This window comes from Marmota monax, unplaced genomic scaffold (genome assembly GCF_021218885.2).
Source record: "Marmota monax isolate L192 unplaced genomic scaffold, Marmota_monax_Labrador192_F-V1.1 WCK01_AAM20220418_F8-fsc00186, whole genome shotgun sequence".
Taxonomy (NCBI): domain Eukaryota; kingdom Metazoa; phylum Chordata; class Mammalia; order Rodentia; family Sciuridae; genus Marmota; species Marmota monax.
In genome coordinates this window covers 1,348,796-1,374,437 of record NW_026694725.1, presented here as the reverse complement: position 1 = coordinate 1,374,437, position 25,642 = coordinate 1,348,796, and the positions used below count along the sequence as shown (strand labels likewise).

Sequence of the window (25,642 nt, the reverse complement as noted above, 5' to 3'; positions counted from 1 at the left end):
AACCATCATCATAATCAAGGTGATGGATTTCCATTAGCCTCAAAGTTTCCTTTTGTCTTCTTCTAAATCCATCCCCTAACTCTAGACAACCACTAGTCTGTCTGCTTTCTTTTTAATTTTTATTATTTTTTTTTGTTGCTGGTCTGCTTTCTGTCACTATAAATTCATTTATAGTTTTTGGAATTTTATATATGTAGAATAAGGCAGTGTGCCTGGATTTTTTCATTTGGCATAATGCTTTTGAGATTCATACAGGTTGTGTGTCTAATTAGATGGTTATTTTTCATTGCTAAATAGTGTTCCACAGCATGCACATATCATAAATTATTTCTCTCATTCACCTTTTCATGGATGAGCTTTATTTCCTCAACTCTTTTATTAGTTGTTGGGACTGATCCCAGACAAGTGTGTCCAAACCTGCCCAGGGTAGATGCTGTGGCTTTGGATGAGAGGTAGTTATGGTACAGCAGCTAAATCTGTTGCATCTGGAGACTGAATGCTGGGTTCAAATCCTCAATATGTGACCTGGTTAAGTTACTTAATTTCTCAGTATCTCAATTCCATCATTTTATACAAGATAATGATAGTACTTATCCCATAGGGTTATTATAAGGAAGATAAAGTAATGGATGTAAAACCCTTAGAGAAATATCTTGAATATATTTAATGTTAGTCACTATTTGAGGTACAGAACACAGTGGTTAAAAATATGAATTCTGGGTCTGAATTGTAGCTTTGTCGCTTATACTACGTAATCCTGAGCGAGTGCCTTAGCTTTATCATTCAAAAAGTGGAGGTGTGGGGATGAGAAGGACAGTGGAATGAGACAGACATTATTACCCTATATACATATGTGATTGCATGACTGGTGTGACTCTGCATTGTGTGCAGCCAGAGGAATGAGAAGTTGTGCTCCATTTGTGTCAAAATGCATTATGTGTCCTGTGTATCTAATTAGAACAAATTAAAAAAAAAGTAGGGATGATGTGAGTGATTTAGATAAAGCCCTTGAAACAGTGGCACACAGAAGATGGCGTTGAAATGTTAGCTGTTGCAGTTTGAGTGACAAGTGACCAGAGCAGCTCTGAGGGTCTCACCCTGAAGGAGGAGGGAGCTCCTTGGGGAAGGGTGATTCACCTGGAGATCTCTGGTCTTCCTTCTTTCTAGCTAACTGTGGAAGCAGAAAGAGTAAGTGGGACTTTCTCAACCTGGTGATGTTTTAGAGGCTTTTGAGCTACTGGATAAGAATGTGTTTTTTTTCAGGGGCAATTTAGCTTGAATTTGATTTTAAGTTTAAATTTAATCTGATATCTGAATACAGAGATAGACCAAGTCCTAACTCTGCATCCCTATTTGTGGAGCTCATCGCTCTGCAGCATGCCCTGAACTAATCACAGCGTCCACTCCTCACAGCAGTCCTGGGGGCAGGCCGAGCACCCTCATCTTCCATGGAGGAAGGAAGCCCATGCTGGAGTTCAGGGTTCCTTATGTGGTAGGGCTGTGTGCAACTGTGAGGAACTCGCTTCATGCTCTGGGTAGACCCTCATCTGAAGACTCAGAGAGCTGTGCCCAGATCTGATCAGTTCTGGCATCAACAGTATCAACAGTTTGAAGGGTCTTTTCCTCTCCTCAGCTCTTTCTACCCACTTGTCTCAAGTTGATTCCAGACATAAATGGATTTCCTCCCCAGGCTACATCCCAACTTCTCCTTCAGCTTGGGAAATGCCTAGCAGTGTGACACAGGGCTTTCATTTTCTTACTTTGCTTGGTTTCAGTACTACTATCAGAGAAAGCTTTAGGGAAAGTTCTGGAGTTTTCTAAAATCTATAGTTTGTTCTTTCTCCCTGACTTTGCAAAGCTGTGTGGTAAGGGCCTTTCTCACGACCCCTAAGTTTCTCTAGCATCTTGCCTCTCGGAACCTCACAGCCTCCTTTCACTTGTTCATTGTGTGGCTCTGACAGAGGGATAGGTCAGGAATGGTCCCTTGTGATAGGAAAGTGGGCCAGAGGTGAGGGAACTGACGTCCATAAACTCCAGGGCTTTGCACTCTGACGTGTTCTGTGCTTTTTCTAAATCTCATTTTCTCCTTAGTTCCTAGAGAGCTGGGTTCCAGACAATCAGCCCTGTCAGATCTGCACCTGCCTCAGTGAGCGCAAGATCAAGTGCATGTTGCAGCCCTGCCCCACTACCAAAGGTAAGTGAGTTCTCTCTGCGAGGTGCTCCTGGGGGAAGAAGTGGTCTTTGGGGCACCTCCATCCATCCCATCTCAGACATGGACATGGCAGACCATATATAAATAGGGCTGGTTTTCTTGACCAACCTGCATTCCCCACTGTTGGTCTTGGAGTCCCGTTTTTTACCTGGAGTAGATACTCCAAGATCTAATCCCACTGTCCTATTCCCCACCTTGGCATCAGACCCTGGAGCATAACTTTGAGGGTGTCAACAGGACATACTGCGGAGACTCATTTTGTCCTGGTGCCATGTCCTGAATCTGTGTGGGACTCCCGTGCAGGGCCTGTGCTGGTTTTCTGTGAATGGGAACATTTGAAACCCTTTTCTAGACTGGGCCATTATTTATTTCTCTGACTTTTGTGACTGTTTTCATCCTCCAGCTCCCACATGCGGTTCTTGTGAAGTGGCCCGTCTCCATCAGAATGCAGACCAGTGCTGCCCAGAGTATGAGTGTGGTATGTGTCCCACCTTGCATGTCCCTCTTGGCCCCAAACCCCAGGTGAATGATGTCCTGAGTGCCTAAAGCGTGAATATGCTGTCAGGCACAGGGTGTGAGAAGGTACATGGGTAAGGCCTGGCTGGATTTTCAAAAATTAACACCTTTGAAAAACCAGATTTTCATCCTAGAAAAATTCTATAGTACAGTATGTGTATGTGGGGGTGGGGTGGGGCTGGGGAGTACCACTGGGGATTGAGCCCAGGGCCTTGCTCATGTTGGACAACTACTGTAGAACTGAGCTACATTCCCAGCCCCCATAGTACAGTATTATATGCAAGATTTAAGAGCATTAATCAAAGGGTAGGGTGGTTACTGCAGGGTGGGGCAAGAGAGATTTCCTGAAGAAAAAGGCATACTGCAGTATCCCATTGTCCTTTTCAACAAGATTTTAAGGACACTAGATATAGAGAAGGCCAGATCCCCAGGCACCTTGACTTCAGCAAGCTGATGGAGGGTTACATGATAGGCTTGCAAACTATGAAGTCCATGGTGGAACGAATGAAGGTGTAACTCAATGAACTCAGTGTGGATGGAATGAAGGTTCACAAGACAGAAAAGCTCTCGTCTTCTTGTGCCTCACAATGTGCTTATGAACTATATGGAGGAGGACATAACACACAGGCTTATAAAATTTGCAGTGATGTGAATCTTTAAGGGAGAGCAAATAGACCAAGGAGAAAGAATGTCTAGAAAAGAATTTCAGTAATCTGAGAAATTTATTTTGGTGAAATTTATCAGAAATAATGAGACTTCTTATACAAGAGGGAGCTCTGACTTGAGAATAATTTTTTAAAAAAGTATGATCTTAGGATGTTAGGAGTAGAGAAAACTGGAAGGGCTATTTAGCTCGAGTTCCTCATTTTATTGACATTATTAAATGCCCAAAATATGCAGGCACTTGACTTTCATTATTTTATGACATCCTCAGACTAATCCAATAAAGTTCCCATATTACAGAGGGGGAAACTGAGTCTAGAGAATTCAGACTGGGCTAAGATCTGTAAGTACTAGCAGATGAAAAGAACAGTCAGTAAGAGCTTACCATAGGGCTATCTCTGTACCTGATTATGTACCTATGTAAATCTCTCTCTCTCATCTCTCTATCTAATCCATCACTCCCATCTTTTTCTCTCTTTATCATTATTTGTTTTCTTTTTTTGGGGGTGGGGATACTGAGCCACATCCCCAGTCCTATTTTTTATTTTATTTAGAGACAGTTGCTTAGTGCCTTGTTTTAGCTGAGGCTGGTTTTGAACTCCCAATCCTCCTGTCTCAGCTTCCTGAGTATTACAGGCGTGTGCCACGGTGCCCAGCTCTCTATCACCATTTCTATCTTATCTATCTTTATTGATTATTATCATCTGCTTAAAACTGTAGGAGTCTGCATGAATAGGAACATAGACTCCCCTTCACAGTAACAAAAGGACCACCCTTCAGAACTCTGTGTGAAACTCTCTTTTCCTGGCCCTCAGTGTGTGACCTGGTGAGCTGTGACCTGCCCCCCGTGCCTCCCTGTGAAGGAGGGCTCCAGCCAACGCTGACCAACCCCGGCGAGTGCAGACCCAACTTTACCTGTGGTGAGGCCTCCACTTTTCTCCTTTGTATTCGTGTTGCTATTTCTCTGTAGACGAACTGCTTTTTGGTATAACTGAATATCCTGCAGCCCTGAGCTGGGTGCAAGTGAATGTCTGACCTGGGTGTGGAGTTGCCCGGGACACCATGTTAGAGCTGAATATGTATGAACTGTGGCGGAGTGCAGTCCTCAGTGTGGCAGGACTGAGGGTGTCACCCTGTATGCCCTTCAGTCTGCAGAAAGGAGGAGTGCAGAAGAGAGTCCCCACCTGCCTGCCCCCCACACCGGACACCTGCCCTTCGGAAGACCCAGTGCTGTGATGAATATGAGTGTGTCTGCAATTGTGTCAACTCCACTGTGAGCTGCCCACTTGGATACCTGGCCTCAGCTGCCACTAACGACTGTGGCTGCACCACAACCACCTGCCTTCCTGACAAGGTAGGGACAGCTCACCTTTGGCAGGGATAACGACCAAACGCTTGCTCCTCAGTGGTGATTTGCACCTACTCAACCCTCCCTTCCTGCTCAAACCAAATACTACATAGGTTGGTGGGTGGAATCAGAATTCCATCTCGCCTAAATTTAGTTAACTCTATTTACAGTGAATCTATTGTGTATTTGGCTAGATGGTTACAATCAATCATGGTTTTTACCTTTAAAAAGCTTGTTTGTAGGTTAGCTAAGGAAAAATATGATTGCATGTATCATTTAGAGATCAGTTAGTAGTTTATTTATGTGCTAATCGCTGTCAATTCATCTATCCCTCCCTCTGTCCATTGACCAGCCAATGTTTACTGAGCAACTACTATGTTCTGACAGAACTGGTACTGTGTCAGGTGCTGTGTGAGAAATATAAGATATGGTCCCCACTTATGATCTCACTAGTATATATGATAATAGTCTCTCAACTGAAAAATAAAGTGTCAGTGGCTGCTACAGATACTAAATATAAATAGCAGTCTTGAAAGATCAACTAAGATTAGCTGTTGGGAAAGACTGAATTGATGGGGTGGGGATGAGGATGGAGAGTGGGAAGGGAAAGTGAGTGTTGGGGAGTGGGACTTGAAATGAGCCTTCAGCGGGAAGACCGGAGCACAGTCACAGCTGCTGGATTGAGGGTGAGTGACAAAGAGTAGCTCCCTGGAGCTCCTTAGGGCTACACCAAAAACTCATTTGCCTGGAATGCTCTAGATCTCTGTTCCTCTTTGGATTCTTCAAGCTCAAGGCCTCCCAGCACACATCTTCTAGAGACGCAGGTGCAAGTTTAGGAGGCAGCAGTTTTTGCTCCTCATGGGTCTTTCTAGTGCTCCTCTTCTCGCCCCCTCCTCCTTGCCCTTCTATTGGTCTTTCTTGTGTCTTTCTAACCTATAGCAACCCCAGTCCCATTTTTAATGCCTTCAATTCATTGGAGAAGCCAGGACATTTGTCCTAGAAGATGTCATGCACTCTCAATTTGGCTGACAGCTTCCTCATGGTGTTGTTTACTATGTTCTTCCAAACACTTTATTTCTACTAAACTAAAAATTAGACTCAGGGTATTATTTTCATGCACGTTTGATTTTGGTGGGGCAAAAATTCCTCATAGATGGTGCTGTGTACCTCCTATGGCATCATACCGTGAAGTACATAATGTCCAGTTGGCCCACCGTTAATGATAAGACTGAGTTCAGGTAATATCAGTCTATTTCTACATCAAGAAGTTTATCCCACCTCCATTCCTTCTGATAGTTTTAATAGTCATTGGTGTTGCTCAAGAATCAGTATATCATGAGGACTTGAAAACTTGTGACTTTTATCTACTTGACTCATTATTATGTATTTATTGGCTTGAATTCTTCCAATAGAACATTCCCCCATCTACTTTTGGTTACCCTGAAATAGAATTACTTTAGGTAAGGGGGTGGGGGTAAATGCTTGAGCTAAGGTATCTTGGAGATAGCTGAGAGGTAAGATTCTGGGTTAAATGGTGATCATTTTCTAGGAGACATTTTAATAGAAGAACAAGGTATTTCGGTGAACAGGTGCATTACACAGAAGCTAGAAGACTGAGTAGGTGTAGGATCAGTAAATGAGGGTGGAGACCTGTTCTGCATAGTTTTTGAGGGTATACTTGTGATTAATATCAAAATTTCAAAACTTGTCTCTGGATCAAACAGCTTCTTTAACACCTCATTCCAACAAACTACACCTGAGCATACATTCCTGGCTTTAAATGTCCCAATTTCATCCAGTCTTTGTAATTTCATCTCTCGTCTCTTCTACAACCTATGATTCTTCCAGATAAGATCCATTCTCTCAAACATAGCCCGTACTGTGTTCCAGAATCTTTCCTTCTTATGTTCCTTGTCACTGTGCGGGCAGCGGGAGGTTCACACACTCATAGCACCTCCCCACCTTCTTTTACTTCAGTCTGCTCCTAAGGGGACAGATGTGGGTGGGTTTCAAGTCCAAGGACATTCCTGGGTCTGAGAACTTGGGTATAGCTTTTGTGTGACCTAACAAGAAGTTCAATGTTCGGTAATGAAAATGGGCCAAGGCAGCCAGTTGTTATATCCAATCCTGAGGACCATGAAGGACTTACAAGGGACCACCCTCAAGGATGGGCTGGGGATGGCTTTTCTAAGGCTGGTGGGCGGGGAAGGGAAGAACACAAAATCTACCTCCGAAGCACCCCTCCACTTAGGCAGAGACCAGACTAGCTTTATTTCTTGCTGTTTCCTCAGCACCTAGATCAGCTTCCACACAGTAGATGGTTACTGACCGCTTGCTTAAATGCATCCAATGAGTTCATTCACAGAAACCTCGTGTCTGCAGGTGTGCGTCCACCGAGGCACCATCTACCCTGTGGGCCGGTTCTGGGAGGAGGGCTGTGACGTGTGCACCTGCACGGACATGGAAGATGCTGTGATGGGGCTGCGCGTGGCCCAGTGCTCTCAGAAGCCCTGTGAAGACAGTTGTCTGCCGGTGAGTGGGACACAAAGGCTGCGTACTGCATGGGGCCACTGGATGAGGAAAGTAGGGGAGAGGATCCCAGAAGGGGGCAAGGAAGGCCCTGTGGTAACCTCTGGTTCAAAGCCAGAAAGTGCAAGAAGGAGGAGGAGAATAGGTCTGAGTTAGAAGAAGGAAGCATGAGAGAAAAATTGCTAAGTCATCCTTCCATGATTTGATCCTTGGCTAACAGCCATGCCTGCTGTGTGGTCTTAGGCGCAGAGGACTGGCAGAATTGGTTTGAGCAGATGTAGAAGAGATTAAATGCCCAGAGAAGAGGACCTGATTTTTCTCTCTCTCTTCCACTTTTAGTCGCCACCTTAGCTTATCCCCAGAGTAGACATATGTTCTGAATTTTCTATGATTGTTCAAGTTTCAAGGCACCACAGCATTTCTACATAGGATGGTGGGCTTTGGGACTGTGTTTTTAATTTGAGGTACAGGAAACATGATCAGTGTTCCCCAAATTCAATTTGTGGTGGCCTACCTCTAAGATCCCCTAGTTTTGCACCTTGAAGACTGATCAGACCTTAGAGGAAGGGAGCAACAGTCTTCATGGAGAATCGTGGGTCAAACTCTGCTTGTTGGCATATTGCTATTGTTGCTTTCTTTTTATCGTAGTCATGTTAAAGGAAGAAGTTCCAGGGCAGGCAAGCACATACATCTTGTGGATGCTTTTGTAAATGCTAACAGCAGTGAAGGCCTTGCTCTTGATGCTGCTTGGTGATAGAAGGGAGGGTCTAGGAGTGAATTCAGAAATGGGAGAGCCAGTCAGGTCACCTGCCATTCTCCCTGCATTGCTGATACCGAGGATGAGTGGAACTGTGAGGCATCTTTGAGAGATGATGGTACTGTGGAATCCAGGTGTGACTTTTGGGAACACTAAATTATGGAAACTCCTTGGTCTCCATCCCCTTCCATAGGTCATGGGAAGTGATGGCAATATCTTGCTGTCAAACAAAGAGAGTGCTGTTTAGAGGTCATTTTTATAAAGTTGGCACCCAATACACTTAGTTTTAGTAGGGAATTTTGATTGCAAAGTCTAGAACCCACTTGAGCTAACCAAAATAAAAAGACAGTTTGTGGAAGAGACATAGAGGAATCTCCTAGAAATAAAAGGTGAGACAAATGGTCATGACATTTCTGTCCATGGGTCCCATGAATCCCTGTCTTTCCTCTCCATCCATCTGCTTCTGCTCCTCACTGCAGACCAGCTTCCTCTATGAAGAAATTGTACTTTCTTATAAATTTCATTTGTGTATAGGTTTATGGAATCTGGTTCCAACTCCACATGGCTTTTTAGACCCCGGGCTCATTCCTGTCCAACCGGACTTAGTCAGTCCGGGTTCCATGGATTAACTTTTTAGAAAGAGATTCAATGGGCTCCGTTCAGCCCATGGATGGGTAGCTCTGTCCAGTTCCCACTCTGGTCCAGTCAAGGGTTATATGTGGTATGAACCTGGATGTCCACTGTGGTCCGCTGTGGTGCTGGAGGCAACTCAAAAAGAAGATGGGTACAGAGGTCAGGGAAATGAGTGGAAGAGGAAAGAGTCTGGAACTCTTGGCCTCAGATAGCTCTAGGCGATGAGAGTCCATTATAATTTTATGGGATCACAGTCATTACCCAGGCTGTTGTTGACTGAAATGTCATTTTCTGGCACATGATTATATTTTATTCATCCTCATGATGTATCTCAGGAGGAAAAAGAGGGAAGGCTATTTTTCCCATTTATCAGAGAGAAGAAACAAAGAAATAGCATAGGGAATGGAGTTGGCTACTGCTCCTTAGCTCATCTGATGCCAGTAGGAACTGGAGCCTGGGGCTTGTTCTGTTAGGCTAGTGCCACTGGCAACTCCAGTGTTGCAAGGGCCAGTGTGGTCCAGGGAGAGGGAAGAGGTCTTCAGACTCTGCTCCTCAGATGGCCTCAGCAGGGACAAGGGACCCAAGCTCCATGTTTCCAACTTCCATATCAGTTATGGCAACCATGCTTCAAGGATCATGCTGCCTCATTAATTAGGAATGTATCTTCTGGTGATGTATATCTTCAGGTTGGGTGGATATTAGATCAACTTAGTTCCATTATTTAAAAAAATGGCTTAAAAATTTTAGTGCATATAACATAGTTTTCTGCATTTCAATCCTGAGTACTATCCCCTTTCATTTCTTCCTTTCTCCTTCCTAATTCCCTTTCTCTATTATATTGGTATTTCTCCTATTTATTTATTTTTTATCAATGCATTATAATTATAACATATAAAATTGGAATGCATTGTGGTATATTCATACATTCACCTAGCATAATTTGACAGAGAGAACAGGGTGGAGAAGAGAGTAAGGGGAAGGGTCTGAGATGTGTAGTCTGATAGGACATTGATAATATACTCATGATATACTCATTGGAGGAGTAAGGGAAAAGAAAATGGTGAAAATATAGGATGAGCTCTGGTTGTGCAGCAAGTAAATGGTGTTGCTGGTGGTGTGGAGGGGAATCTTGGAAAGATGGGAATTTTGGTGGCATGGTCAGCTGCATCTTAGTGTGAGACATGGATGAGGTCTTTGGGTTCAAGGTATTTGGTCTGGGAATCATTTGTGACATTGACAGTGTGCTTGCCCCCGGTGGGATGCAGCAGAAGACAAACAGGGTGCACACCTCAGATCACTCCTACAGCGAGGCTCATAGGAATGACATCAGATCCCTCCGAGTATTGCTTACTCTCTTCAGGGTTCCCTGGAGTCTGTTTCTTTTATGGCATTTCATATGTTCAGCCTTATGGTAGGATGTGTGGTGTATCATCCTAATTTGAGGTACTTAGTACCTCTTCAATGCACAATAAATGACTAAAATCTCAGCTGATAAAAAAGACTGGGGACAGCTTCCTGCGCACTGCTCTGACGTGGGTAGGGATGTCAACAGGTCCCACGGAGGTGGTGTGGGCTTGAGCCAAGTCTCTAGAGTGCTTGCGCTGTCCTGAGGGAGGCCACGTTGTGTGCCTCTTCTGATTTGGCTCTGCTTGTGCGTGCATTTGGGAAGCCAGGCAGGCTTCACGTCCCCACCCCTCCTGGACAGCCAAGGTTATTGCTTCTCTCTTAAAGGACATTGCTTCAAATTGAAGCCTTGTCCTGGGTCTTTGCCCATAGCTCCTCACGTTCATTGTCTTGCCTATTGTTTGTTACATAGATGTTCAGAGGAAGGTTTTGATCCAAATTCCTAATGCTTTGGAGGAACTTGAGGCAAGATGAGCCAACACACTGCCAGGATACTGGGTTCCCTGTTAGGTTTTCTGGAGAAAGTTGAACTCTTTTTCTTTGTTTCTTTACTGTACCCCTTAACTATAGGTAATTGTCAAGTAACTTTCAGGGAAAGCCCATCTCCTCACAGTGGTACATTAGCTTTCTGTTGCTGTGGCAAAACACTTGAGAAAACAACTTAAAAGGAAGAAAGGTTTATTTTGGTTCACAGTTTCAGAGATTCAGTCTGTGCACAGTTAGCTCATTGCTTTGAGGCCTAATGTGAGGCAGAACATATGTCAAGGAGTTCATAGTGGAACAAAGCTGCTCACCTCATGGCAGCTGGGAAGGAGTGGGAGAGAGAGAGACACAGAAGGGCAGGGGTCCGGATATCCCCTTCAAGGACACACCTCCAATGAGCTAACTTCCTTCCACTGGGTCACATCTTCTAAAGGTCTTACCACCTCCTAGTAGTGTCACAGGCTGATGATCAAGCCTTCAACATTTAAGTTCAAACCATACAAGTGGTAAGAAATGGTGGGATCAGGGCATTCACCTGGTAGAAGTGATCAGCCCTGCGTATTCTCCCTAGTCAATGTGGGCCCTAGATTTGGTCCCAGCAAAGACTATGTTAGCTGTTGGACTAGGTCTTTGTCTCAAAAGCAAACCTTAACAAGGGCAGGCTCAATCTCTTCAGCTGGTGTAAGACCCAGCTTAGTGGTTCAATGGTTGATGCTTCTAACCACTTCTTGACATGGTCCTTAGGCTAGTGCGCAACGAAGATGAACATTTCTAGTCCAAATGTTTCTGCAAACCCCAGGGCTCAGTACATATGAACAGGGGTAAGAACACCTGTGTCTTAGCTGCTGGCCTGTTGTGACTGCTCTTTCTGTTTTCCAGGGCTCTACCTATGTCCTCCATGAAGGCGAATGCTGTGGAAGGTGCCTGCCATCTGCCTGTGAGGTGGTGACCGGATCACCACGGGGCGACTCCCAGTCTTACTGGAAGAACGTAGGTCTAGATCCTAGGGAGAGTGGGAAGGAGGGCAGCAACTGACCAGCCTAGGAGTCTTTTCTGTGGTCCAGTGTCAACCTGGGTTTCGTCTCACTCCCTGCCTTTCACTTTCCCCATGGGCTGTTTAACCCAGCTGTTGGTATTATTTGGGTACCAGCGGGGTTTACCTTACTATTTAAAAGCTAGGTCAGACTTCCCATTTTATGGATTTTTCGAAGAACCCAATGCCCTCTGTGAGAGTTCCATGAACTCCCAGGGGACTTGTACTCTCCTGTCACCTGTGAATCTAAGGCCGTGCATCCCCTGGGTGGTTGGTTTAGGGATGGCTCCACCATCCTGCATGTGTTGTTGGCCCATCACCCCTCCCAAAGCTCCACAGGCTACAAGTACTGTTTGGTGCCACAGCAACCCAGGCCTCAGGCCTTTTCACTAATTTCCATTGAAACCTCCCTGATGGTTTTAAGGAGGTGGAGAAATTTGTAACTCAGGGGAGCAAACAATATCTCGGTTTCCAAAGTCCCTCTGCTATTTCTGGAGGTATGGGTGTGGTATCTTGCCATGCTGTTGACCCTCCAGTTCCCCACTCTTTTATTCCCCTGTCCAGCCCCCCAGCTCAGCCAGATTCCTTCCTCTAATGTACAGCAGTTTAGCTGTCTCCCTTGGGCCCCCACGTGCTCACTTTGACTTGGGTGCTTATCGAGCCATTTTCCTAATCACAGAGGATTTGCTCTTGGGGAATTTCAGTCTCAATGCCAGGACACAACAAATCTTCTGATTAGAAGGAATATCTCGGGAGTGTTAAGCCCTGGCAGCCTCAGGGACAGGTAATGTAAGGGATCCACATGGGCCTTCCCCTCTGGCTCCTTCTGGTAAGACTAATATTTTTTGTTCAGTAGAAAGGAAGGCAAAAGGTTAATTGTCTTGCCCCAGATAGGTCCATCTCCAACCTAAGCCCATCACCATTCTCCTCCTCAGAGAGACCCAAATGACTCATTGAGTTTTTCAGTTGAGTGTCTACTAACCCCTTAGAATCCAATTTATGTTTGGATTTCCCTTCTGTGTGTCCCCCTTTGCCACCCTATTAGTTTTTCTGTCTCCCATCCATCCTGAACTGAGGCAGGCTTTGTCCCTCTTACCCAGAGGCAAGGCCAGCTCAGATCAGAGGCTGGTCCATTTTAGTGGTGGCTGTATGCTGATCCCTTTGGAGCTCAGTATTCTGCCCCTTCCCTGTCTTTAATGTCCCATCCCAAGGCTCACACAGCCCTGTCCCACATCAGTGTTTGCAAGACACAAGGTAACCTGAGTGTCTCTCTCTCCAACTTGAGTCTCCATCTTACCTATAAGACTTGGGTGTGGCAGTAGTTTTGCTGCTGGGAGCATGTCAGGGACCAGTGGGTTGAGCAGGAAAGGGTTCTCTTAGTGGGGCCCATGGCCAAGGCTCAACAGAGGCCTGAAGTAAGAAGGTTTAATCATGGTGAGTCAGAATAGGAAGTGGAGAGAATGCTGTAAGTATCTGGCATCTTCTGCTCCTCATCTGGAACAAGAAGAAAGTGATCAAGGGTTGGGGGAAGTAGGCCAGGACCTGAGGTGGACAGAGCGAGGCAATGTGTCTGGATGCTGCCCACTCAGACAACGCTCCTTCTAAGGCTTTTTGTAGGCAGAATCTCCTGGAGACTTTTCTGGACCATGGTCTGGGGCCTTTTCAGTTCTCTTTGCTATGGAGCCAATCTCTGATGCAGGCTCCCCATCTGCAGGCCCAGGAGCTTCAGGAACAGATTGCAGTGCTGTAGGGACCTGGGGCCAGCATCTCCAGCCTCCTGCCATCTCCCCATCTCCCCACATGAATAGGAAGTAGCACTAGGCTGGGAAATGGTTGGACTTCCTCTCTGCCTCTCTTCTCTGTCAGCCCATACTGCTGCTTCTTGCCATTAAGTCTCTGATCTTAGCTCAGAGCCAATAATGAGGATGGCAGAGAGCGTCCCTTGGCTTAACTTATGGGGTTGATGATGGTGGCTGTAGGGGAAACTTGACTCTAGGATCTTGTTTAAGGTGAATTTGACTCACTGAGATGAACCCCGTGGATTCCCTCTGTGGCTTACCCTGTGAGTGCGACTTGGATCCTGAACTGGAGCTCACCTTTTGGGCCCAACCAGCTCCCTGTGAACAGCACACTGCCTTTGGGACCTTGGGCCCAAGACTTGCCTGGCTCATTTTGACTGCCTCTGGTATTCTGCAGGTTGGCTCTCACTGGGCGGTGCCTGAGAACCCCTGCCTCATCAACGAGTGTGTCCGAGTGAAGGAGGAGGTCTTTGTGCAACAGAGGAACGTTTCCTGTCCCCAGCTGGAAGTTCCCACCTGTCCCATGGGCTTCCAACTGAGCTGTAAGACCACAGAGTGTTGCCCCAACTGTCGCTGCGGTAAGGCATGCTGGCCAGAGCCTGGGCTGGGCCTGGACCCTCCTTCAAACTCTTTCCTCTTTTGGCTCCTGAATTCTTTGTCTTGTTAGCAACTCAGGGAAATGGGCAGGACCAAAATCTTCCCATCTGTTCCTAATGCACTTGTGACAGTAAATTAAAGGAGAGAAACAACAGTTTCCTGGAGGTCACTGTGTGCTCAGCTCTGTGCTCCAATGATGGCTCCTTGTCATTACTGCATACAGTTGTCATGGTGTTATTGAGTGGTAGAACTGGGATTTGAACCCCGGCTCCTCTGATTCTGGAGATAATCTTTTCAATCATGCTGCATTGCTTCACTGAGGGAAAAGTATTTCAACTGGGCACCCCTAACCGAGCTAGCAGACGAACTAATGGAATCAGCAACAAAACCCAATGCTTGCCATCACTTTGCTCTGAATTCTCTATGAGAGTTTCTCTTGGGACTAAAAATTCCAAGAGTAGAATTTTATTCTTTAATTAACTCAAACACCTTCCCATCTATACCTTAAATATAAATTCACATAGACAAGCACCATCCTTTGAGAATGTATGAGGCTCTTCTCACAGCAGGCCGGGTGGTGAGGAACCAGGGAGCCCTTTGCTTCCTTTCCAGGAAGTGGGAAAGGAGGCCACTGTGGGACCCACAGTGCATGGGAGTTGACCAGGGAGAAGGACCAGCAGATCACAGAGGGAGGCTGGCCCGTGGAAGGGAAGTCCCTGAGGGGAACAGGCCTGTGCCTGGTTTTGGGAGGGTGTGTTTGCACTCACATTCTGTGCTTCTCTCTCCTGCAGAGCCTGTGGAGGCCTGCATGCTCAATGGCACCATCATTGGGGTAAGCTGCTGTCCTCTTCTCTGGAGCAACTGGTGAGGACAGGGAAGGGAGTTCAGGGAGGGCAACCCAGTCACTCTGAAGTGGAAATGAAAGAAACCTGTGAGAACTACCCCACACTGCATTTTGTACTGCCTGTGCGTTTCTAGGCACCTGGAGCTGGACTGTCCTCCCCACTTTCTGGGGCCCAGTACTGCTGTCTTGCTTTCACTTTCCCCAGGCAGGTGGGCATTTCTTGTGCCCACAAAGAAGCACCCTGAGGTCACTGTGCACATTTCTGTGTCCCGTCACCCACTGCTCTGGCTTCCTCTTTGGCATAAAAGTCCTCACAGTTACCTTCTCCAGGGTCAGGAAGGGAGTGGGCCACCAGGACAGGAGGAGCAATGCCGTGATGGCTCATGGAAGCCATGGACACATGGGCAGACCCTGGCTTAAGGGGATGAGGTGGACAGAGGGGGCCTTGGGACACTGAGGAAGCTGACCCTGCTGTCTTTGCTTCCAGCCTGGGAAAAGTGTGATGGTGGACGTGTGCACAACCTGCCACTGCACCATGCAGGTGGGGGCCATCTCTGGATTCAAGCTGGAGTGCAGGAAGACCACCTGTGAGCCCTGCCCCGTGGTAAGGAAGGATCCGGGGGACCAAGGGTAGTGATGGATACGGTGGGACCTGAGAAATGGGACCTAACTGGGGTCTTTAAATAAATCTTGCCTTATTTTCTGATTATGGACAATCTTTGACAACTATCAAGAAGAAACTAAAAAGGACTGGGGATGTGGCTCAGTGTTAGAGTGCTCGTCTAGCATGCACAAGGCCCTGGGTTCAGTCCTCAGCACTACCACCAAGAGAAAAAAACAGGCGAGGGGGAGAGAGACTAAAAGTTACCCACCTAAATAGCATCTCTGGGAAATAATTATAATTTAGCCTTATACGTTTTAAACATTTTGTTTCTGTGTTTTTAAAATAAACAGCATTTGTGAGAGTTATGACATGTATTTACAGTTCTGTATCTTTTAAAACACATTGAAGAAACATCATTACTCTTCCTTGAAAACATTCAAAATTAGTCAACAAATACTTATCAGACACTTGTATAAGCCTCCTCAGAACATTTCCTTGAATGGATGTCTCTCAAAGCGTGCAATTAACCTTTTATTACAGGGTGTTTAAATGGTTTAAAATATTTCAGCCTGTTTCCCAAGTCATGACTAGGCTTAATCTAAATACTTGCATAACGTGATTTCTAGTGTATCATGGTTAATGGTTTGATAGATGAAAATTGATGATATTAATTGTATCTTAGTTTTATTTATTTTTATTTCAAATAATTCTAATTGACATATAAGATTGTACATATTTGTGTGGGGGGGTACCATCAATGTCAACCATTTTAATAATGATGTTCAGTCCCACCTGGCTGGGATGTCATGAGCTCCATGTAGGTAGGCAGGATCTAAACTCATGAGGAGTCCTTAGCTTCTGCCTCAAGCTCCCCTCTCTGTTTGGGGTTTCTGCTGTTTTAGGAAATACAGTGGTGAGAGGCGTTTCCTGTGAGCTAGATACCTGGAATATAGTCATAACTCAGACAGTGTGAGGTGGAGCTTCTCCCCGTCAGCTGTGTAAAGCAGTAGGTGGGGCTGTATGAGGGGCCGCGAGAAGGCCTTCATAAGCAGAACAGCACAGAGGGATGTCTGGAGGGCGTGGGTACAGAACAAGAAGCAGAGTAGGAACCAGGAGGTCATGAGGGTGCTTCCTTTTTAGACTAAATTATAATTATTTCCCAGAGATGCACTTTGATGACTTTTAGTCCCTTTCTTTCTCTTTCCTCTTCCTCCTTCTCCCCACCCCCTCCCCACATGCCATGCTAGGGATTGAACTCAGGGCTTCCTGAATGCTAGAGAACAGCTTTACAGTTTACCACAGAGTCATACCCCTAACCCTTTTTAATCTTTTGATAGTGGTTCTTATGAAGACAAAGGACAGCGGTTCTACATCTGTGTTCTCCATAGCACTTAGCACTTGTGTTTAAAACAACTCCCTAGAATATATCTGGGCTTTGATATGGAATGAAATAATGCTGTCTGGAATTACATGGCCTTCCTTTCACCTTGGTTGTCCACTGAACTAGGATCAAGGCAGCAACAAGATACTGTCCACACCAAAGCCATCCTGAAGGAGAGGGGTCTGTGGCCCTCTACCTGGAGGCAGAGCCTGCTAATTTCCTCACAGTGCCCTCTGGTATTCAAAAGGTGGCACAGTACCTTCCTGGGCCTTTGGAGAGATCCACCTTTACAATCTAGCCTAGGTGTAGGTTTCTAAATCTAAACCTGCGGCCTTTTTTGGATTTGTACGTTTTTCCTATTTTCCTCCAACAATATCTTTCCAGGTAGGATTTTTCCCTGTGCCTCTTGAGAACCCCTAGATTAACCTTCCTTCTATGTATCTCTCAAACTTTGCTGAAACCTGACTCAGTTGACCCCATTGTAGCTCAGCATCCTTAATAGGACTTAGCATGCTCCTCTGCTATGAAGGGCTTCAGTGAGACCACAAGGGGTTTGGGAGCTGTTGTGAATTAAGTCAAGGTAGGTCTGCTTGAACAGCCTTTGTCAGATTAAAGTCTTAGCATCATCTAAGTTGTGAGGCCTCTATTGCTTTGCAGGGGAGAAAATGCTTATATCTATAAGGAGACCAGGCAAAGGTGGTTTGTGGTGCTGAGTGATAAAGATGAAGTTTGGCAGATAACATTCAAGAAAATGAGGAAGAGAGGCTGCCCTGTCATGAAGCACTCAGAAGGAGGAGAATGACCCTGAGCTGACCTTGAGTGATAGGTTGAATGTTGAAAGGAGGACCTTCCAGGATGGGAAATAGTGAACAACTGGCAGACAGAAGCAAAGATCAGAAAAGGGAAGCAGGGGGAGATAAGACCGAAGGGCCATGAGCAGCCAGAGGAACACATGAAAAGGGGCATGATGGGGCAGGAGAAGCAGGATTAAGTGAGTTGCTAATTAGGCTAAACAAGAGAACTTTGTGGCTGGCTGGGAGCTTGGCTCAGTAGGAGAAGAAGCTGCTCTTTCCTGTAATGATTGAATGTTCTGGTCAAAGTCTACGAGACCCCTTTCTGCATATGGCGGCATGTGCCCCACATAGCCACTGCTGGCAGCAGCTGGAAAGTCCAGCAGTGCTCCAACAAGCCCTCGGTCTGCACCATGTTCTGCCCTACAGAGAAGGGGTGGGAGAGTCTGTTTCCTGCATTCACTCTGTGCTGCTGCATCTCCCTTCCCTTCTCCTCCCTTCCCCAAGTCCCTGCCACACCTGGAAAAACCACTGTCCCTCTTCCTATTTTGCACCCCCTTCCCCTTTCCTTCTTCTCCCATCACTCCACTCTCCCTTTCTTACTGACTCGACTTGACCTCTGCCTCCTGGGTGTGTGGATTTTCCTCCACTGCCCTGCCCCTTCCCATGGTAGCCCCCTCCTCCTTTCGCCTCTGCCGCCCTCATTTCGTTTGTAAAGATTTGGTCCATTATTTTATTCAGGTCCCACAGAGGGGTGGGCATTCCCGAGTCTCTTCTAACACTCACTAAAAATTGCCCAAATCCAAGCTCCCATGAAATTTGGTCTCATTGAAGCCGTATTTTATTTCTTCAATTTGACTCGTAACCACTCACATTCACTCAATGCTTATTCCATCTCTTTTCTTCTTCTCTCATTTACCTCAGTCATGCACCTTCCAGGAATTGTGCATTTTAAAACACAGCACTTTCAAGCTCACAACTGAAACACTACCTCATGGCTTTCAAACTCCAGCAGTATTCTTTCAAAGTGGTGTTTTTGGCTGGGGTCCAGTCTCCCTGCTTTTGTGCTGAGCTCAAGCCTCACTGGTCTCCTCCACTGCCAACTCCCTGAAGACACATCAAGTTCATAGCTTGATTTATGAGGAGCAAATTGTTTAAATTCACTTCCGAGCAAGCTTCCTGACGCCTGTCCTTGATCTCGTGATGCATCTTTCTGTCTGGGTGCTGAAACTGACCTGTTAAGAGATGCTTACTGGAAAGACCTCGAGACCCCAGTGTGTGGCTCTCCGAGTGGCAATTCTTCTGTGTGGCAAAATGAGAACAAGAATGACAATAGAGCTAGTTTTTCACAGAACTAAATTCATTATTTAAATTTTATTTTGAGATTACATTTTTTTTAGGGGAAGAGTAAGAGGAATTAAGAACTTTAATTTTTACCAAATAATGAAACAGCTGATGGTAGTTTTACAGTTTTTACCTTATTAAAATTGTTTAAAATACTCTTAGTCTGCAGAATAAAAAGTTGGCAACCTTATGGTGTCTTCCCACTTTGGGAGCATTTTTGCAAAAATAGTGAAATGCTGTGTCTGGAAGTTGCTACTTCTTCCCTTGCAGATACAGATGAAAGGCTTTCCCCATAAGCCACCATCCATAAGTTCCTAGCTGAACTCAGGGGTGCCCACTTAGTAACAGCTGCTGGGGAGACAACGGAGAGCAGTGTAGATATAAGTGGAAACTTAACATCCTTCTCCGGGAGAAGCCTCCTATTGCCAAGCTTTTAAATTTTAGCCATTGTGGAGTGATATCTTGGAGTGTTTTAAATTTGCATTTCTATGTTGACTAATGATGTAAAAGCATTTTATGTATTTATTTACATTTTGTGAAGTGATGGTTTAATCTTTTTTAAAAAATCATTTTAAAGTTGGGGTGTTTGACTTTGTATTACAGAGTTATATGAGTTGTTTCTTTATTTTAGATACTAGTTCTTTATTACAATATTTTTTCCCTCAATGGTTCAGTTTTTATTTTTCTTAATTGTAACTTTTGAAGATCAGAAGTTTAAATTTTGATAAAGACTGGTTTATCGATGTTTCCTTTTATGGTGAGTGTTTTTCATATCCTGTTTAGGAAATCTTTGTTTCAAGGCTGTGAAGATATTCTCTTGTGTTTTCTTTTTACATGCTTTATTATCTTAGATTTTATGTTTAGGTCTAGGATCCATCAGGAATTAGTTTTTGTAGATGTTGTAAAGTAGGAATAAAGATGCATTGTTTTTCCCCCTCACATGGATATCCAGTCGTTACAGCACCATTTCTTAAAAGATGATCCTTTCCCTCACTGAATGATGTTGGCACCTTTGCCAAAAATGAAGTGTATCTATCCATATGGATCTATTGCTATTCTCTTTTCTGATCCTCTGATTAATTTGTCTTTCCTATCATCACACCACTGTCTTGATTACTGTTGTTTTATTGTAAGTCTTGAAGTAAGATCATACACATCTTTCAACTGTTCTTTTCCAAGATGGTTTTGGTATCTCATGCCATTTCTGTTTTCAAGTAAATTTAGTCAATTTGTCAATTTTTTTAAGATTCAAAAATATGCTGGATTGTATTGAATATATAGGCTAATCTAGACAGAATGGACCTTTTAAAGACATTGAGTTTTTCAATCCTTAAACATAAGTTTATGTCCATTTATTTAGGCTTTTGTCTCAGTACGTTTGTGCACCTATAATAAAATACCTGAGACTAAGTAATTCTTAAAGAAACTTATTCTTTCACAATTCTGGAGTCTGGAAAGTCTAAAATTAAGATGTTAGCAGATATAGTACATAGCTTGTTACCCATAGGTGAAAATTTCTTGTGATGTTCTCACATAGCAGAAGGCAGAAGGGCAAAAGGTTCTAGCACCTTCCACTCAGTCTCTTTAGAAGAACAATTATTTATTCATGAGAACAGAACCTTCAGTCATTTTCAGAAAAAAACCCTATCTTTTAATTCCATCACCTTGGAGTTTAAGTTCTAACATATGAATTTTGTAGGGACCCAAAAGATTTCTTTAACTTTTCTCTGTAGTGGTGTGTGATTTTTTAGTATAAATGTCTTGCACTTATTTTATTAAATTATTCCCTAGAATTTTAAGTTTTTAGATGATATTATAAATGAATGAAAAATTTAAAAAATTTCGTGCTCTTATTGTTTAATGCTTTTATATATTTTTTTGGCATATTCATCTTGTATTATGCAGCTTTGCTAAATTCACTAATTAATTGAACTAATATCTGACTGGCTGGGCAGCTGGCTGGCTGGCTGGCTGGCTGTCTGCCTGCCTGTCTGCCTTCCTTTCTTCCTTCCTTCTTTTCTTCTTCCCTCCCTCTCTTCCTTCCTTTTTCATGAGGGCAGATTCCTAAGGATTTTGTATATAAACAGTTATGACACCTTCAAATAAAGACAGTTTTTACTTCTTCCTTTGCAGTCTTTATGACTTTTGTTTATTTTTCTTGTGTCATTTTGGCTAATACCTCTAGTATGTTATCCAGGAGGAATGGTGAGAATATTTTGTTTATGACCTTAAGGGGAATTAATTCACTATCAGATTAAAGAAATCCCCTCTATTCCTATGATGCTTAGAGTTTTTATCATGAACGTTATTTTGAATTTTGTCAAATAGTTTTACTGTATGTATTAGGATGATCAAATGGTTTTCCCCTTAAACTTTCGTTAACATGAGAGATTGCATCGATTGATTTAAAATGATCAGCCAACCATTCATTCTTTTAATAAATCCCATTTGGTTATGATATGTTACCCTTTCCTACATCTATTAGATTCATTTGCTAATATTTTGTTAAAGATTTTTTATGTCTATGATCAAAGAGTGATAGTTTTAAACTTTATTCTCTTGTAATACTTGTGTTGGGTTTTTTGATCAGGATTATGCTGAATCCAATAAAATATGGTAGGCAGTGTTTCCTTTTTTTCTATTTTTGAAAGAGTTTGTATAAGATTGGTATCATGTCTTCTTAAAATTTTTGATAAGATTTCACCAATGAAGCTTTCCAGTCCTGAAGACTTTTCATGTGGGAATGTTTATATAAAAAATTCAACTTTTTAAACAGAAAAGGATTTAAGCAGGTTTTTTGTTTCTTCTTGAGTAAGCTTTGGTAAATTTTCATGGAATTTATCTATATCATATAAGTTTTCAAATTTATTGGTATAAAAAGTTTATAACATTTCATTTTTGAACTTTAAATATATGTGAGATCTATAGTTGTGCCTCCTCCACTGTTCCTGATATTGACAATTTGTGTTTTATTTTCTTGAATAGTGTAGCTAAATATTTATCATGTTTATCAATCTTTTTGAAGTTCTAACTTTTCCCTTTTTATTTTCCTTTTATATATTTATTTTCATTTTATTGATCTAAATATTTATTACATCCTATTTTATAATAACTTTTGTTTAATTTGCTCTTCTTTTGCTAGTTTCTTAAGATGGAAGCTTAAATCATGATTTTTTAATGTAAGAATTAAAAATATAAATTTCTCTCAAGGAATGTTTTTACTGCACTTCTCAGATTTTTATGTTTTTAAAATTATCTCTAGTTTAAAATATTTTCTATTTTACTTTATTTTTAATTAATGGGCTATTTAAAACTATTTTATTTCACCGAGCTTAGTGGCACATGCCTGTAATCCCAACGACTCAGGCGGCTGAGGCAGGAGGATTCTGAGTTCAAAGCCAGCCTTAGCAACTTAGTGAGACCCTGTCTCAAAGTAAAAAATAAAGGGGCTGAGGATGTTGTTCAGTGGTTAAGCACTCCTGGGCTCAATCCTTGGTGCCAAAAAAAAAAAAAAATTCATTTGATTTCCAAATATTCAGGAGGGAGTATTTCTAAATACTTTATTGATACTAATATCAGTTTGATTTAATGTGGTTGTAGAATATAATTTCATATTTTTGACATGTATTTGGCCCAGAATTTAATATATCTTGGGAAAAACTCTAATGTGAATTTTGAGAATATGTGCTCTTCAGTTTGAGGTATAGAAGTCTATTATTTTTATTAGGTCATTATGATTGGCATAGTTATCCAAATCTTCTAAACCATTACTGATGTTTTTTCCTTCTTGTCCTATCAATTACTGAGAGATCATTAAAATCACCAATGAAAGACTAAGAGTTAGCCTATTCCTTTCTGTAATTCTGTTAATTTTTGCTGTATAAATTATGAAGCTTTGCTCTTAGAAGTATAAACATTTAGGGTTCTTATGCCTTATGATAAATGTACTCTTTTTTTTATATTTTTAATTTTTTATTGTGGGTTGTTCAAAACATTACAAATTTCTTGACATATCATATTCCACACTTTGATTCAAGTGGGTTATGAACTCCCACCTTCACCCCATACACAGATTGCAGAATCACATCAGTTACACATCCATTGATTTACATATTGCCATACTAGTGTCTGTTGTGCTCTGCTGCCTTTCCCATCCTCCACCCTCCCCTCCCCTCCTCTCTCTCTACCCCCTCCACTGTATAACCCTGAGGGTCTCCTTCCATTACCATGCAATTTCCCTTCTCTCTCCCTTTCCCTCCCACCTCTCATCCCTGTTAAATGTTAATCTTCTTCTCCTGCTCTTCGTCCCTACTCTGATCTTAGTTACTCTCCTTATATCAAAGAAGACATTTGGCATTTGTTTTTTAGGGATTGGCTAGCTTCACTTAGCATAATCTGCTCTAATGCCATCCATTTCCCTGTAAATTCTATGATTTTGTCATTTTTTAATGCAGAGTAATACTCCATTGTGTATAAATGCCACATTTTTTTTTTATCCATTCGTCTATTGAAGGGCATCTAGGTTGGTTCCACAGTCTTGCTATTGTGAACTGTGCTGCTATGAACATCGATGTAGCAGTGTCCCTGTAGCATGCTCTTTTTAGGTCTTTAGGGAATAGACCAAGAAGGGGAATAGCTGGGTCAAATGGTGGCTCCATTCCCAGCTTTCCAAGAAATCTCCATACTGCTTTCCAAATTGGCTGCACCAATTTGCAGTCCCACCAGCAATGAACAAGTGTACCCTTTTTCCCACATCCTCGCCAGCACTTGTTGTTGTTTGACTTCATAATGGCTGCCAATCTTACTGGAGTGAGATGGTATCTTAGGGTGGTTTTGATTTGCATTTCTCTGACAGCTAGAGATGGTGAGCATTTTTTCATGTACTTGTTGATTGACTGTATGTCCTCCTCTGTGAAGTGTCTATTCAGGTCCTTGGCCCATTTGTTGATTGGGTTGTTTGTTCTCTTATTGTCTAATTTTTTGAGTTCTTTCTATACTCTGGATATTAGGGCTCTATCTGAAGTGTGAGGAGTAAAGATTTGTTCCCAGGGTGTAGGCTCCCTATTTACCTCTCTTATTGTTTCTTTTGCTGAGAAAAAACTTTTTAGTTTGAGTAAGTCCCATTTGTTGATTCTAGTTATTAACTTTTGTGCTATGGGTGTCCTATTGAGGAATTTGGAGCCCGACCCCACCGACTGTAGATCGTAGCCAACTTTTTCTTCTATCAGACGGCGCGTCTCTGATTTGATATCAAGTTCCTTGATCCATTTTGAATTCACTTTTGTGCATGGCGAGAGAAAGGGATTCAGTTTCATTTTGTTGCATATGGATTTCCAGTTTTCCCAGCACCATTTGTTGAAGATGCTATCCTTCCTCCATTGCATGCTTTTAGCCCCTTTATCAAATATAAGATAGTTGTAGTTTTGTGGATTGGTTTCTGTGTCCTCTATTCTGTACCATTGGTCCACCCGCCTGTTTTGGTACCAGTACCATGCTGTTTTTGTTACTATTGCTCTGTAGTATAGTTTGAAGTCTGATATCGCTATACCGCCTGATTCACACTTCCTGCTTAGCATTGTTTTTGCTATTCTGGGTCTTTTATTTTTCCATATGAATTTCATGATTGCTTTCTCTATTTCTACAAGAAATGCTGTTGGGATTTTGATTGGGATTGCATTAAACCTATAGAGAACTTTTGGTAATATCGCCATTTTGATGATGTTAGTTCTGCCTATCTATGAACAGGGTATATTTTTCCATCTTCTAAGATCTTCTTCTATTTCTGTCTTTAGGGTTCTGTAGTTTTCATTGTATAAGTCTTTCACCTCTTTTGTTAGGTTGATTCCCAAGTATTTTATTTTTTTTGAAGATATTTTGAATGGAGTGGTTGTCCTCACTTCCATTTCAGAGGATTTGTCACTGATATACAGGAATGCCTTTGATTTATGGGTGTTGATTTTATATCCTGCCACTTTGCTGAATTCATTTATTAGCTCTAATAGTTTCTTTGTAGAGCCTTTTGGGTCTGCTAGGTATAGAATCATATCATCTGCAAATAGTGATAATTTAAGTTCTTCTTTTCCTATTTTTATGCCTTTAATTTCTTTCGTCTGTCTAATTGCTGTGGCCAGTGTTTCGAGAACTATGTTGAACAGAAGTGGAGAGAGAGGGCATCCCTGTCTTGTTCCAGATTTTAGAGGGAATGCCTTCAGTTTTTCTCCATTCAGAATGATGCTAGCCTGAGGCTTAGCATAGATTGCTTTTACAATATTGAGGTATGTTCCTGTTATCCCTAGTTTTTCTAGAGTTTTGAACATAAAGGGATGCTGTACTTTGTCGAATGCTTTTTCCGCATCTATTGAGATGATCATATGGTTCTTATTTTTAAGTCTATTGATGTGGTGAATAACATTTATTGATTTCCGTATATTGAACCAGCCTTGCATCCCAGGGATGAATCCTACTTGATCATGGTGTACAATTTTTTTGATATGTTTTTGTATCCGATTCGCCAGAATTTTATTGAGGATTTTTGCATCTAGGTTCATTAGAGATATTGGTCTGCAGTTTTCTTTCTTTGAAGTGTCTTTGTCTGGTTTAGGTATCAGGGTGATGTTGGCCTCATAGAATGAATTTGGAAGTTCTCCCTCCTTTTCTATTTCCTGAAGTAGCTTGAAAAGTATTGGTATTAGTTCTTCTTTAAA

General features: G+C 42.8%; 1 protein-coding gene across 2 annotated transcripts in view; it reads left to right on the top strand.

Moving 5' to 3' along the window:
• The window catches only part of Vwf (von Willebrand factor), a 161,098-nt gene that overhangs the window by 122,058 nt on the left and 13,398 nt on the right, over positions 1-25,642 (top strand). For both annotated transcript variants that reach the window (XM_046424111.2, XM_046424112.2), the window contains 9 exons: positions 2,092-2,194; positions 2,616-2,690; positions 4,207-4,311; positions 4,540-4,745; positions 7,122-7,271; positions 11,425-11,535; positions 13,775-13,955; positions 14,766-14,806; positions 15,306-15,422. In XM_046424111.2, the coding sequence (XP_046280067.1) occupies positions 2,092-2,194; positions 2,616-2,690; positions 4,207-4,311; positions 4,540-4,745; positions 7,122-7,271; positions 11,425-11,535; positions 13,775-13,955; positions 14,766-14,806; positions 15,306-15,422 (1,089 nt within the window). The remainder of the gene's footprint in view (positions 1-2,091; positions 2,195-2,615; positions 2,691-4,206; positions 4,312-4,539; positions 4,746-7,121; positions 7,272-11,424; positions 11,536-13,774; positions 13,956-14,765; positions 14,807-15,305; positions 15,423-25,642) is intronic.